Here is a 14,170-nt window from a genome sequence, read left to right on the forward strand (position 1 = left end):
CGTGAAGTCACAGTAGGAAATCCAAACGGGCCTGAGGACATCCTCTTGGCTTTCCACGGAAGGCTGGGAGCAGACCCCGCGGACACGTACTGACAGCTGGCTCGGCTTGCTCTGTCCCCGGCCTTGGGCTACGGCAGCTGTGATTTACCACACTGGGCCCGTAAAATGGCAGGAGCGTGTTCCTCACCGTCTGGAGGCCCATGGTGCCCGACCAAGGTGTGGGCAGGGCTGATTCCTTCTGAGGCTATGGGTGAGGGTCTGGTCCACGCTCTCCCAGCTGCCGGTGGTTTGCCGACAACCCTCTGTGTTCCTGGCTTTGTCTACCGCCCTGGTCTCTGCCCCCGTTGTCACGCGGCAGCCCCCCACCATGTGTGTCTGCGCCCAAATCTCCCGTTTACAAAGACACAGTCTGATTGGGGTAGGGCCCTCCTGATGACCTCATTCCAACATGAGGACTTCTGTAAAGGCTCCGTGTCCTACCGTCACATTCTGAGGCGCTGGGGGCTAGGACTTCCACCGTGAAGGTCAGGGGCACAATTCAGCCACAACACCACCCAACCTGAGACCAGAGAGGCTCCCTTGCTCTGTCCTCTCCTGTGAACCTACCAGAACTCTCCCACAGATGGGGGGGGGGGGCTTGCCACCCAGGGGACGGCATGGATCTGTTTATCTAATTTTATTTTTTTAAAAGATTTTATTTATTTACTTGACAGACAGAGATCACAGGTAGGCAGAAAGGCAGGCAGAGAGAGAGAGGAGGAAGCAGGCTCCCCGCTGAGCAGAGAGCCCGATGCAGGACTCGATTCCAGGATCCTGGGACCATGACCTGAGCCGAAGGCAGAGGCTTTAACCCACTGAGCCACCCAGGCGCCCCGCTTGGATCTGTTTATATGTCCCGAGTGCATTTACCGGGACACTTATGGGCTGATTGCCGGGGCTGAGCCGTCTGGGCAGTTTTGCCAGCCAACGGCGGCCCAGCAATGCGCGCTCACACCCCCGCTCCGCACACCTGCTCACTGCAGGCCCGAACCCAGGCTTGTCCCACTTTGTCTCTTGAAATAAGTGTGAAGTGAGACGCACTCCCACACATCCTGTGTTGGTAGATCTTTTCTCTGAACCACCTGGTCACTGGTCCGTTTCACGACTGTTTCTACAGATGCCTAAGGGTATTTTTATACACACAGAAATAGCCACGGGAAGGCTGGTGAGCACCTGCGGCTGTGGGGGGTCTTGGGCCCTTCCCTGGGGCTGTGGCGCGTGCCCCGGGGTAGCTGATGAGCAGGCCGACAGCAGAAATACTCCCCGGAAGGGAGCCAGTGCCCAGCTCGCCTGCAGGGTCAGCACCAGGCTGTCTGCGAGCCCTGAACCCCGCGGGGTCCCGGAGAGGCCCTGCGGGAGGAGCCAAAGGGGCGGGCAGATCCCCAGCTCCGCCACCTGGGGGCGGAGCCTTCTCGGGCCCCTCCCTCGGGACACGCCCCCGGACTGCGTCGGGGGCGGGCCTGACTGGGGCGCAGCCGGCTCGGGGTGTGCGCACACGTGTCCTCGGGGGTTCCGTCCAGCCAATGGCAGGGCAGGCGGGAGCTTGTGGCTTCTACACCTCCCGAGCTTCTGTTGAAACGTTAAGAAGGGGAAGGGCTGGGGCTCAGGCGCTTGGGCGTCTGCCTTCGGCTCCAGTCGCGGCCCCAGGGTCCTGGGATGGAGCCCCGGGTTGGGCTCCCTGCTCAGTGGGGAGTCTGCTTCTCCTCTCCCTCTGCTGCTCCCCCTGCTCGTGCTCACGCCCTCTCTGTCAAATACAATCTTGAAGAAGAAGAAAGGAGGAGGAGGAAGGGGAGGCGGAGGGGGGGCAGGAAAGCCTGCCTGGAACCCCACTGGGAGGGCAGGAGGTGTGGGGTTGGCTGACCTGGGACACCTGAGCAGGCCCGCAGCTCCCCTGGAACGTGGGCTGGCCTGGGGGGCGGGGCTCTGCCAGACCCAACCCAGTGATGGGAGGGGCGTCCCGTTCCAGCAGGTAGTCAGACTGGGAAACTGAGGCTGGGGCCCGGCTGTTCATCTGTTTCTCTGACGCGCTCCCCAGCTTTCTGGAGGGAAGCGCGGCAGACAACAGGAGGGCTGCGCAGGTCAGGGCAGGAGTGAGTCTGATCCCCAGCCGCCCTCCTCCCGGGCTGGCACCTTCTCTCCTAGCCTCCGAGGCCGAGGTCTCCGCCTCCATCCCACACAACCCTGCGCACTCAGCACCCCACAGTCACGCCCTCATGCTTGGACTCAGCACCAACCACCTGCATGGGTGACTCGTCAGGGCGGGCCCTGGACGGGGGAGGGCGGGGCACCCCGGGAGTCTTAAAGGACTCTCCAGGCCCCCACCCCTGCCCCGCTCTCGCCAGCGCCGCCGCCCCTGCTGCCGCCGCTGCTCCCAGCCATGGCGGAGACTGCCAAGCTCCAGCTGTTTGTCAAGGTGCCCCTGGGCCGGGAGGGCAGCCTCTGGGATGAGTGTGTTCTGTGGGGGGCTCTGCTTTCTGGGGCAGGCAGAGGGTCTGCACCCTCTCCCTGGGAGTGGGCTCGCGTAGCTCTACAGAGACTTAGAAAGGGGGGGGGAACCCAGTGAGCTGTCCCCAAGGGCATGGGGGGCGCCAACTCCCAGCCTCAGCTCCTGGACCCAGCCCAACCCTTCTGGAGAAAAAGCCCCTCGGTGGGGAAGTAACCATCAGGCCGCTGGAGGCCAGGCCCACGTGGAGCTTGAGGTCAGTGCAGCGGGAGGGGTCTGGGCCAGCTGAGCCCCGGATGCTCACGCCACTGTCCAGATCTGTGGATCCCTGTACAGGGGCTGCCAGAGCCTGGCCTCCTCCCCACCGTCACGGTAGGGGACAGGCCTACCAGCCTACAGCCAGGGTCCAGTTTGGCAGATGAATCACTCAGAAAACAGCTCACTGGCCCACCCCACCCCTGTGACCCGCCTGCAGGGCCAGAGCCCCAGGTGTTGAAGGGTGGACGGGCTGAGCTCCAGAACTTGGGTCCCACCCCAGGTCCCCGTGCCCCTTGCCACCTCCCAGGGACCCAGTCAAGGGCTCTCAGCCACCACTTGTCCAGGCTGTGCCCAACCAAGCTGGAGCCCCAGATCATTCCAGGCTCTTGGCAGTGGGAGGCAGGGCCCTCTCTGGCGGAATTCTGAGGTCTGCTCTCAGCCTGTTCCTCTGCTGCCCGCACCCCAGGCCAGCGAAGACGGCGAAAGCGTGGGACCCTGCCCTTCTTGCCAGCGGCTCTTCATGCTCCTGCTTCTCAAGGGCGTGCCCTTCACCCTGACCACTGTGGACACTCGCAGGTGAGCCCCCCGCCTCCACGGGGGCCGTTCCCTGGTCTCTGGCCCTCCTGACCACCCGCTTCTCCCGCTGCCTCATGCCCACAGGTCCCTGGATGTGCTTAAGGACTTTGCCCCTGGCTCGCAGCTGCCCATCCTTCTCTACGACGGCGACGCCAAAACAGACACACTGCAGATCGAGGAGTTTCTGGAGGAGACGTTGGGGCCCCCCGAGTGAGGGCTCCGGGCCTGGGGGGTGGTATGGGGCCCCCCAGGGAGAAGCCCAGGAAGAACGCCGCGAGTCTCGTGGGGAAGGGTGTGCAGCAAGAGGGTCTGACCAGAGGTCCCCTTCTTCCGCGTAGATTCCCCAGCCTGGCGCCCCGCTACGGGGAGTCCACCACGGCGGGCAACGACGTCTTTCACAGGTTCTCAGCCTTCATCAAGAACCCGGTGCCCACGCAGGACGATGGTGAGGCGGCTCTGGAGGCCTGGCGAGGGTGGGGGGAGTTGGCCCAGGTCCGGACCTCACTGCGCCCCACCCCCCAGCCCTGTACCAGATGCTGCTGCGAGCGCTCACCAGGCTGGACGGCTACCTGAGCACGCCCCTGGGGCACGAGCGCGCGCGGGAACCCGAGCTCCGGGAATCGCGCCGCCGCTTCCTGGACGGCGACCAGCTCACGCTGGCTGACTGCAGCCTGCTGCCCAAGCTGCACATCGTGGACGTGAGTGGCCGCGCGGGGCGCGGGGCCCAGGGTGCGGGGCGCGCGCTCCACAAGGCTCTGACCTCGTTGCGCCCCTCGCCCGCAGACGGTGTGCACGCACTTCCGCCGGGCGCCCATACCGGCCGAGCTGCGAGGCGTCCGCCGTTACCTGGACAACGCGCGGCAAGTGAAGGAGTTCAAGTACACGTGTCCATCCAGCGCTGAGATCCTGGCGGCCTACCAGACGGCGGTGCGCCCCCGCTAACCCCTCCCCAGCCGTCTCCCACCACCGCCTGCCCCCTCTCCTACAGCCCCATAAAGGCACCTGTGCCCCAGGGAACGTGTCCTGACCTCCGAGGGACCAGAGGGCTCTCGATTTCTGCCACCCCCAAACCTCCACCACGATCCCACAGCTCCACCTGATAGCCCAGAAGGACAGGGGCAGAGAACCCAGTGGGTGGTTCTGCCCAGCCCTCCACTCACCCTATCAGGGGTGGCAGGGGACTGGATTGGGCTCCCAAACCAGTCAGGCCAGGGTGCGGCAGCAGGATGGCCAAGGAGGGTGGGGACCAGGAGCCCAGCTTGGGCACCTAGGGGCTCCAGGCCAGTGGGTGGGGCCAGCCCACATTCCTCAGCCCTGCCCCAGGGAGCAGGCCCCCCTCGACTTCCACAGGGCCTAGTGTGCGTGCAGTGTGCGACACCCGAGGCCCGGCCCTGTCGGGTGGGGTCTGGAAGAAGTGTGTGCGCCTGGAGGAGTTGGCCACCGGGTTCCAGCCTTGAGGAGCCCTGCCCTGCCTTCCAGGCCCTTGGCTCCTATGCAGACCAGGCAGGGGCAGCGGGGTGAGCCCAGAGAGCTAGGGACGCCCGCCCCTCCCTGCCCCGGGGAGTGTGAAGGCTGCTGCAACAGCCTACAGCTTACTGCTGCCCCGCCACGCGCCACGTCCCAGGTCCCAGGGAGATCTCTGGCCCCTTTCCCCAGCCAGCCCCCAGGAGCCAGAGTGTGGCCGGTTCCTCCCTGCGAGGAAGCATTTATTCCACGGAGAAGGGGTGTGAGGAGCAGGTGTGCCCACCCTCCGGCAGGACGGGCGCGCGCAGACGGCTCTCGGAGGCTGTCCCCACCTCACAGGCAGAGTGCTGGCGGGATCACACTCTGCTGCACGCTCAGGGGCTCTCAAAGTCTACACCACCGGCCGGTCTCTTACTAGGAGAGAAGTGGAAGTGACGCTGTGGTGTTTGGGGGGGCGGGGCGTACAGCAGCGCCTCCGGCACAGGAGGGAGGGACAGGTGGCCAAGCGGCTGAGTACCTCTTGAAGCCGGGGTTGATGAGGGACTCTCCTGGACACCGCCTCCTGACCCCGAGTCCAGGGCCGCCTCTCTGAGGATCTGGGTCTGAGGCAAACAGGACAGGAGGGGGTCCTGAGTCCAGTCCCGTGCCAGGGCCGCAGCCCCTCCTCCTGACGCATCCTCTGGAGCTGGACTCTTGTTCTGGGGAAGAACACAGCCCCAGCCAAAGCCACGGGTCACAGGCCTTACCTGGTAAGAAGAGCTGAGGCCCCCCCACACAAGGGCTCTTTCTGGGGCTGGCAGCTGTCACCTCCGCAGCTGGGGAAGAAAGCCAAGAGTGCGGGCGCGAGCGGGGGCGGGGCCCAGGGAAGACTCTGGGCACAGCCCCCTGCCGCACCTGCCAGCTGCCTCGTCAAGGTGCACACTTGGTCTGCCAGCCTCAGGGTCAGCGCCTGCAACCTGGAGGCTGCCTCTGGGCCCGGCACCTTGGAGAGCTCAAAATCCAACGCTGAGGGCCCCCCTGAAAGGGTGAGGCACGCTCGGTCCTCCTGCAGGACGAAAGTCAGAGCTCGCTGCTCACAGGCTGCCCTAGGAAAGGAGCGGTGCTGAGTGCTGAGTCCACACCCCTTGCTCCACACCCGCCCTTCCTCCCTGCCCAGGGTCTCACCTGAACCGGGAAGTGATATCCTCAGCCGCGCTCAGGCCAAAACGGGCTTTCTACAGGGCACAGGGGCTGGTCACCAGCTGCCCAAGACCCTGGAACCACCCCAAAGCTGCCTGACCCAGAGCCACCCCGGGACGCCAGGCCAATCTTGGGCCTACAGCTCCAGAGCTCGGGGAAGGGTGTCCAGACCCGCCTCCCCCCACCCCGGGGGATCCCAGGCCGCCCCCCTCCATCTCCTAGGTGGTCCACGCTGCAGTTGGGGGTGCTGGGGGCTTCCGGCCCGTCCGGGAGCCCCGCTACCCACGAGGGCCGCCAGGCTGTCCGCCGTGAAGCAGGTGCTCCATAGCTCCGCGGCGTCCGTCACACTGCGGGGGGAGCGGCTGTCAGACCGGCCTGTCCCGAGCTGTCCGCGCCCCCAGCGCCCGCGCGCCGCCACTCACTAGAGGTTGAAGCCGCCGGGGCCTCCGTCCTCTCCGTCCCCCTCGCAAAAGCACACGAAGCGCGCGGGCCCGGGGCCCGGTGGCAGCGTGCAAAGGGGCGGAGACAGCGGCGGCACCATGGCTCCACGGCGAGCGGAGGGCCGCCCGCGCGCCCGCAGGCCTAGAGCAGCGCGGGAGCCCGGCTCCGGAACGGGGGGCGGGGCGCGAGCGGGGCCCACCGGGCCTGCGCGGGGCGGGGCTGACGGCCCTGGCCCCGCCCCGAGCCCCGGAACCGCGCGGGGCGGGGGGCGCGGCCGACCCAGCTTAGGGCGCGGGGCGGGGCCTGCGAGCCTGGGGCGGGGCGCTCGGGGCGGGGCGGGGTTCCCAGGCCCGCGGGGGGGGGGGTCCTCCGCCCGCCGCCCCGCCCCCCGGGGCTGCGCGCCCGCCGCCCCGCCGCGTCCGGGGTTCCCGGGGTTGCGCTACAGCCCGGCCGTGCGGTCCACACCGGCCCTCGCCGATGTGTCTCACGTCGCCTGGAGACCCGGCAAGCCGCGCGCCGGCCCGGTGCTCAGGGAATGAAGCTCGCGACCCGCCCGTTCCCCGCCTTCGCCCGGCCCCTCTCGTGCCCGGCGTCCTCGGCCTCGGGCACACCTTCACCCGCGGACAAGGTCTCCGGTCGCCTGGGCTTGTGAGATCTAACGGGACGACAAATAATAAACACAGGAACCTAGCGGTTTGAGCCGTCTGAGCCGTGACCTGGACGAGGGGGGGCCGTGCGCGCCAGGAGAGGGGATCGCGGCGGAGGGAGCCCGCGTGGAGGAAGGCCCGCAGCGAACACCGCACAGGCCTGCCCCCGCTCTGCAAGAGGGCGACGGTGCACCCTGGTGGCCGCAGGGTGGCTGGGGTGTGTTGAGGCCATGCTGGTGCGTCCCCTGCAGGCCTGCAGCCCAGCCTGGCCCCGCCCTGGCCTTGCCCTGGCCGACACCCTCCGGCTCCTGGCACACCCTCCCCCAGACTCACACGCTCCCCTCAGGTCTTCAGTCAAGGTCTCCTTCTCAGCGGGGCCTTCCCTTGCCGCCTTACATGGAGGTCCACAGCCCACCCAGCATCTCCCGTGCTCTCTCCTGTTTCATGTACTCCTTTTCCAGACTTGTCCCCACACACAGTCTATTCTGGTTTCCGCACTGTGCCGCGGCCTCTAAGATGGCCCCAACCATGCCTCCTCCGTGTTCCAGCCTTCACGGATTGGCCCCTGAGTGTGGGCTGTGTTCAGTAACTTGCTTCCAGCCAGCAGAATGCGCCAGAAGTGGTGGGCTGTCCTTCTCCCTCTCGGAGTTGCTCACCGTGACATGTGGCAGCTCTGGGGACATGCCCATGTGGCAAAGGACCAAGGCCCGGCAAGGGTTCCTGAGGGAGCTGCCACGCAGACCCCCTCCCAGGGGAGCCTTCCGAGGGGCACGCAGCCCCCGCCAGTGGCTGGACAGCAGCATCCTGAGAAATCGTGGGCCAGAGGCCCCAGAACACCAGGACCAGGTTCCCGACCCTCAGAAACTGGTGGGATGATAGACGCTGGTTTGTTTTAGGCCACCGAATTTGGGGGTGATTTGTTATTCAGCAGTAGGCCACGAATGCATTTCTCTCTCCTGCCTATTGGCCAGTTCCCCCAGAGGTCCACAGGGCAGGCCTTGCTGTCTGTTTCACTTGCCACAGCATCGCCCGAGCTCCGACCCTGCTTGGCAGAGATAGTAAATACTGCGGAGGAAGGAGTGCAGAGTGGGGAGCAGCAGGAGCGCGTACGCAGGGGTGGGGTGGGGAGTGCCACATGGATTTATGTGTACAGAGCCTGTGTTGAGCACCGTGAGGGGCCGCTGAGGGCGGTAGGGGTGCAGGCTGGGGGACAGGAAGAGTAGCAGAGGGCTGCCGAGTGCCTCTGCGCAGAGCTGGTGGACCCTGGGCCAGGGGCTCAGAGAGCAGGGGAGAGCTCCGGCGAGGGAAGGAGGGATCACGGCTGAAAGCTGCAGGTGGCCAGTGTGGAAACAGCGTTCCCTGAGACCGCGGGGAGGGGCCGCTGCTCTGCTCTGTTCGCTGGGATGGAGATAGCGGAGGCTGCCGTGTGCCCAGCCTCCAGCAGGGGACCGTCCCCAGGGATGTACGCGTGCGGCCCCCAGCCCCGAGGACGGCTTGAAACATCAGCCCCTCCAGGCACAGTGCTTGGGGCCTGGACAGTGTTTCCAGATGAACGGGGCAGGCTGAATGACAACCCGTCCGTGTCAGCTGGAATGGAGAAGGGGCTCGTGCAGTTGTGGGCATGGATCTTGAGATGGGAGTTTTCCTGGCGCATCTGAATGCCGTCCCCGGTGTCCTTACGAGAGAGGCGGAGGGAGGTTTCACCAAGAAGAGAAGGCAGTGCGGTCAGGGGGCCAGAGGCCTGGCTGACGCAGCTACCATTCGGGCGGCGGCCGCCACCTGGGGGTAGAACAGGCAAGAAGGCGCCCCCTCCCCTGCCCCAGCCTTAGTGGGGGTGTGGCCCTGCCCACCCTGCGACCTCGGCCCAGGGAACCTGATTCTGGCCTCCAGAACCATGAGAAGGTAAATGTTAGGTTTTAAGCCACCAAGTTTGTGAACATTTGTCACAGGAGCCCCAGGGAACCAGTTCAAGACCAGAAGCAGGGAGTCGTTGCAAAACGTGAACAGAAAACCAAAAAACCTGGGTTTAAAAAATTACACAAATATCTGGACCACGTGCCGGATAGCCGGGTCTTCAGCCCTCAGGCCTCCCCAGGGCCGACTGAGCGCGGGCGTGGGCACGAGGCAGCTGGGCCAGGGACGCGGCTAGGAAGGCTCCAGCCACAGTGCCGGGGGCAGGGCAGCCAGGGCTTGGGGTCCCAGAGGGCTCAGGAGGGGCACACAGGTGGCATTTGAACAAAAGATCTCAGCAGGGCAGAGCGAGCTGACCGAGCCGAGAGCTGGGAGGAGACGCAGGCAGGAGCCACAGGCATCTCGGCTCTGGCCCACTCGGGACCCGCTTGTTCAAGGAACACAAGCTGGTCAGCGGGGCTGAAGGGAAGAGGGTGGGTGGTGGGGTCAGAGGAGGTCAGTGGGGGACAGCCTTCTTGGCCAGCGAAGGACTTCAGCCTTTCCTATCAGTGAGACCCCCGGCTTCGGGGCGGAGAACCGGCTGAGGGCTGCCCCCGTGCGGTGTGAGCAGGTGCTGCAGGGCGGGACCATGAGCCCCCGCGGGTCTGCAGGTGCAGGGCGGGGCGGGGGAGGGGGGCAGCCCTCCTGGGATCCAGAGGCCCCGTGGGGCTGCCCCACCCCAGAGCGGAGCCTCTCTCCGAGGAAAGGGTGTCCAGAAGGCCATGAGGGACAATTTGCCTCTCCCCACTCCAGATCCTTCCCAGGAGGGATCAGTGGGGGAGGACAGGGGACCAGAGCCTACTGGGAGTGCAGAGGCTGGTGGCGAGACTTCCCAAACTACTCCCCAGGAGAGCAAGCAGCCCTGCCTCTCCACTTCAAACCCTTGTGGGGCTGCCCTGGCGTCCTCGCCCCTTCTTCTCCTGTCCCCATGGAAGCCAAATGGCAACCGACCGGCCCACTGATGTGTCTCCTGGAGCTCCGACGGCATCTCCCAGCAGACGCCCCTCTAGGTGGCCAGATGGCACCTTGCCCAAGAGTGGGGAGGAGGGGTGGGTGGGTGAGCTCACAGGTCACACGTGTGGGCGGGGGCTGGGTCTCTGGACCCTCCACACAGTCGTCCTGACCCCCAGGGCTTCAGTTCCAGACTGGGGTCAAGCCGGGGCCGGGAGGAGACAGGGGGAGGCCCCTGCCTCGAAGCGTCCATGGGGGGTCAGAGGCTAGTGTGTGGGTCAGGGCAGCAAGGCACGGGCCGGAGCCAGGTGTCGGGTGCAGGTGTGGAGGACGCTGTTAGGGGCTCTCAGGGTGTGGGGGCTCTTCATGCCTGCAACATCCTAGCCCAGACAGGCCCCAATTAAGGCAGCAAATCTGGCAGGACAGGGCCGAGGTTTTATTTCATTTTTTTAAGATATTATTTATTTATTTGTCAGAGAGAGAGACAGTGAAAGCAGGAACACAAGCAGGGGCGCCGCAGAGGGAGAAGCAGGCTTCCTGCGGTGCAGGGAGCCCGACGCGGGGATCGATCCCAGCACCCTGGGATCCTGACCTGAGCCAGAGGCAGATCCTTAAGGACGGTGCCCGTGGGAGCTCTGGGCCGCTGAGCAAGGGCCACACCCCAGTCCAGGGTGGGGGGTTGGCGAGTGGCAGGAAGGCCCCGCGGTGTCCCTGTGCGTCTGCGTAAACTTTCCTCGCAGCAGAGCCCAAGCTCCTCCCGGGGCTAAGCACCGGCCCACGCCAGCCGAGCAGGGCGTCCCTCCCTGGTCCCAGAACCCCGTGAAAGAAACGCACAGCCATGGGCTTCAGGAGGTGATTTATTGTGCCGGGGAAGGGACGGCAGAGAGAAGTGGTGTGCGCTCTCTGGGGAAGGCCCAGCCTGCGGAGCGTGGGCCCCCCACGGTGGGCGCTCCTGGGCCGGATCCTTCCTTGCAAACAAGAGAGCAGGCGGAGTGGGGTGAGCACCGTCTTCTTGCCTCCTCCTGCCCTGCCTGGGCCCGGGCGGAGGGCCTCACTCTGTTCCTCCCCACTGCTGCTTGCTTCCCCCCTTGGTCCCATGGGATGGTCCCAGCTTGTTCCCAGGAGGACGCCACTGTGCAGGCTTTGGCCAGGAGGGACCCTGGGGCGTGGGGCACGGGGCACTGCACGGTCTGGGGAGGGGTGTCCAGGCCTGCCCCTGGGTACTCACCTAGGAGAAGGCGCCAGCACACTGGTCTGTGGGAGAGAGTGGGGCCTGAGGAACCAGCCAGAGACCCTGCCCCAGGGGGGAGGCCCCCAACCCTCCCTGAGTAACCAAGCCTCGCAGCCTGTGCGCCAGCACCGTCTGGAAGGTGCCATCTGGCCCTCCCGGTCGGAGTCTGGGGTCTCCCACAGCCCTGAGCCGGCCTGGGGGTGGCTCTCACCTGACGAGGGCAGCAGGGCACCCTGGCTGGGGTTCAGGCCTACTTGGGGTGCCAGCTGCTGCATCTTCTGGGCACCCTCGGGAAACAGCTGCGGGGTGCGGGCTGCGAGTGGGGGCATCGGTAAGCGGAGGTGTCGGCGGGGGTGGGGCGGGTCTAGAGGAGGATGGGGCGGGGGGGGGGCAGGGAGGAGGAGCGGGGGGGAGGGGTCCGGAGCCCTCTGCCACAGACATGGGGTCCCAAGGAGACGCTGGAGGACAGCAGCTCCCCCTGCGTGGAGCTGGAACTTGCTGGAATGTGGACAACAGTCCCCGCCAGCCTTGGGTGCAGGTCTCCTAGAGGAGAGGCCTGTGCCTGGGGACCAGTGGGGACACCCAGGTGCTAGGAGCACCCCCGGGCCGGGCTGCCCACCGTAGAGCTGCAGCCAGACGCTCCTGACGCCCTCCTTCTGCGTCTCCACGTACAGCACCGCGAAATGCTCGTAGTCGGTGGACACCACACGGATGTCCGTCTGCGCCAAGGCTGGAGGGCAAGAGCCGGCTGAGCCTGCCGCCTGGGGGGGGTTCCCGCCCCCACGTCCCCACGTCCCCACGCCCCCGAGCCCTCCCGGGCCTCACCCCCCTCTCACCCTTGTTGCTGAACTGCCCGTCCACAGCACCCTTAGTGAAGGTCGTGTCCACCTTCTGGCACCCGCCATCAGGCCTGGGGGGGAGGAACCACGGCGTCTGAGCGCCCCGAAGATGCTCCCCGAAGGCATCGCAAAGGGCCACACCTTGGGCGTTGCTGACCACGCAGGGTCAGCCGCTGCTCAGGCCGCCCGGCACCCCGAGGCCCCCCTTGCCCTGTGCTCAGAGGTGAGAGACCCTCCCAGGGACTGGGGGCCGGACCTACTGCCAGGAGATGCAGGGTCTCCCCAGCAGACTCCCACACGCAGACACAGGGACGGGACTCCTCTGTGGCTGGGACACGGGCACAGGAATCTGAGCCCAATACCGGACTGTGCGGGGGGCCTGGGTCCGAGTTCCTACGGAGTTGGGGACGCCTCTGGTCCCAGGCGGGTCACCTCTGGCCTCACAGTGGCCAAATCTAAGGTCCAGGCTGAAGCGGGGCTATGGGGTCACTTACGTAGAGTACCCAAACTTGAGGGCCAGGTCACCGTTCGCCAAGGGGGTCACCAAGACCACGGGCATCTTCAGGTTGTCCTTGGAGTCTAGGAAGCCCTGGTCATCCGATGCCACCCCGACCACATACCAGGTGCCCTGGAACTACAGGAAGGGCGCAGGGAGAGCTGGGGGACAGCCCTACGCCCACCTCAACTCTGACCCAGCACGGCAGCTGGGAGCTGCCGCTCGTCCTGATGTGGGGCCTCGGGAGTGGTGGTGGGCACGAGCCACAGACCGAGCCACAAACAGGCCCGAGGGGCTGCTGTCCTCCCCCGCCTGGCCCGCCCCCCGCTGACGGGGCAGGTGGATGGGGCTCTCTCCCCTGCCCCCCCCCCCCAGTTTGAGCTGAGCCTGGGCCAGAGAGTGGGGGCAGGCTTGGGCTCCTCCGTCCTCCAGCCTCTCTGGGGAAAATGCTGGCCCCTGGACCTGGACGGAGAAGCCAGGGTGGTCAACCCTGAGGAGAAGGGGAGGGGTCTGGTGTGGGGGTGCCTGGGCCCACCTGGCTGGCGTCAAAGTTGGGCTGGATGGGGACCTCGGCCTGGCCAGGCGACACCCCGAGCAGGATGAAGACCCAGCCGGTCACCAGCAGGTGCAGCATCGTGGCGGATGGCTCTTAGCAGGACAGCTGAGGTGGCCTCTGCGGCTCAGGCTTTATGACCCCTGAATGCCCTGCGGGGCCGGCCTGCTGGCCCAGGACCAAGCCCACTGAGATTAGGCGGGGATCGGGTTGTGCCCCGCAGCGCCCTGGCCCAGTGGGCGCTCAGAGCCCCGCCCACCCCCGGTGGCCTTCCCTCCTGACACTTCAGATCCGGCCAGGTCGGGGGAGACCTCCTGACAGGTTTTCTGAGATGTCTGCCCCCAGCTCTCCGCTCGGACACACACCCAGTCGCCCTCCTCCAGGAAGCCTGCCAAGAAGCTCTCACCCTCATCTCTGAGCCTCGCAACTCTTGGCGCCTCTGCAGGGCCTGGCTGAAGTCTGCCGGGGCGGGGGGCACTGGGGGGCGGGATGCGGGGGCTGCTGCCCTCTGTGAACCAGGAGGGCGCAGGGCAGGGCAGGGCTGGCCAGGGAGGCCGTGCTCTGGGGCGCAGGGGTGGCTTTGGCGCCGGGGGTCTGGTGAAAGTGCGGGGCTGGACAACAGAGGACGGGAGGCACCGTGTGGCTGGAGGGGACGTGAGGGTGTCCGGTCATCAGCTCAGTCAGCGCATCCCAGTGTGGGGGTGCGGACAAGGAGGCCACCTTCCTCTCTGTCCTCTGGGTCCCTGATCTCCGCCCAGTCTGAGGTACTGACCCCACACCTTCCAAAACCCGGCGAGTGCAAAGCTCCCCGGGACCTCAGGCCTCTCCAGACTCGAGTGAGGGGGCAGCTGTCCAGGGTGTAGGAGGGGACGGCCCAGCCCAGACGCAGCTGGTGGGAGGGGCTGTGGCGAGGTCGGAGCCACGGGGCACTGAGGAGGCCGCGACCCGGCCGCTCCCGGCTTCCGACCCAGCCCACCGGGAACAAACACCAGCGGCCCCTTGCCCACCCCTCGGGGCTGCCATGAAGAGCCAGGCTCAGAGACTCTCGGGCGTGGGAGGGAAACTGAGGCCCAAAGTGAGTGGGGTGTGGTCAGGTCTGCAGG

At 66.4% G+C, this 14,170-nt stretch overlaps 3 protein-coding genes across 7 annotated transcripts; 1 reads left to right on the forward strand and 2 right to left on the reverse strand.

The window, feature by feature from the left end:
- The first annotated feature begins 1,752 nt into the window (after window positions 1-1,752).
- CLIC3 (chloride intracellular channel 3) lies at window positions 1,753-4,851 on the forward strand. Of its 2 annotated transcripts, XM_046023827.1 has the most exons (6): window positions 1,754-2,452; window positions 3,207-3,316; window positions 3,401-3,526; window positions 3,655-3,761; window positions 3,839-4,014; window positions 4,100-4,851. In XM_046023827.1, the coding sequence occupies exons 1-6, from the start codon at window positions 2,417-2,419 to the stop codon at window positions 4,256-4,258; spliced, it is 714 nt and encodes a 237-aa protein (XP_045879783.1). In that variant the 5' UTR covers window positions 1,754-2,416; the 3' UTR covers window positions 4,259-4,851. The 2 variants fall into 2 exon arrangements, with proteins under 2 accessions (XP_045879782.1, XP_045879783.1); XM_046023826.1 differs by having other exon boundaries at window positions 1,753-2,452; window positions 3,839-4,851.
- A 141-nt stretch (window positions 4,852-4,992) lies between these two features.
- PAXX (PAXX non-homologous end joining factor) lies at window positions 4,993-6,592 on the reverse strand. Of its 2 annotated transcripts, none has more exons than XM_046023829.1 (7): window positions 6,382-6,592; window positions 6,246-6,306; window positions 5,945-5,994; window positions 5,675-5,865; window positions 5,527-5,595; window positions 5,298-5,382; window positions 4,993-5,190 (listed from the first exon to the last, which is right to left on the reverse strand). In XM_046023829.1, exons 1-7 carry the CDS (start codon window positions 6,498-6,500, stop codon window positions 5,172-5,174), a joined length of 594 nt encoding a protein of 197 aa, XP_045879785.1. In that variant the 5' UTR covers window positions 6,501-6,592; the 3' UTR covers window positions 4,993-5,171. The 2 variants fall into 2 exon arrangements, with proteins under 2 accessions (XP_045879785.1, XP_045879784.1); XM_046023828.1 differs by having other exon boundaries at window positions 4,993-5,194; window positions 6,382-6,588.
- Window positions 6,593-10,792: 4,200 nt separating this feature from the next.
- LCNL1 (lipocalin like 1) lies at window positions 10,793-14,100 on the reverse strand. Of its 3 annotated transcripts, none has more exons than XM_046023744.1 (7): window positions 13,050-14,100; window positions 12,513-12,652; window positions 12,016-12,089; window positions 11,799-11,909; window positions 11,391-11,492; window positions 11,177-11,202; window positions 10,793-10,912 (listed from the first exon to the last, which is right to left on the reverse strand). In XM_046023744.1, exons 1-6 carry the CDS (start codon window positions 13,146-13,148, stop codon window positions 11,177-11,179), a joined length of 552 nt encoding a protein of 183 aa, XP_045879700.1. In that variant the 5' UTR covers window positions 13,149-14,100; the 3' UTR covers window positions 10,793-10,912. The 3 variants fall into 3 exon arrangements, with proteins under 3 accessions (XP_045879700.1, XP_045879699.1, XP_045879698.1); XM_046023743.1 differs by having other exon boundaries at window positions 10,793-10,916; XM_046023742.1 differs by having other exon boundaries at window positions 10,793-11,202.
- Window positions 14,101-14,170: the final 70 nt, after the last annotated feature.

This window comes from Meles meles, chromosome 11 (assembly GCF_922984935.1).
Source record: "Meles meles chromosome 11, mMelMel3.1 paternal haplotype, whole genome shotgun sequence".
Lineage (NCBI taxonomy): Eukaryota > Metazoa > Chordata > Mammalia > Carnivora > Mustelidae > Meles > Meles meles.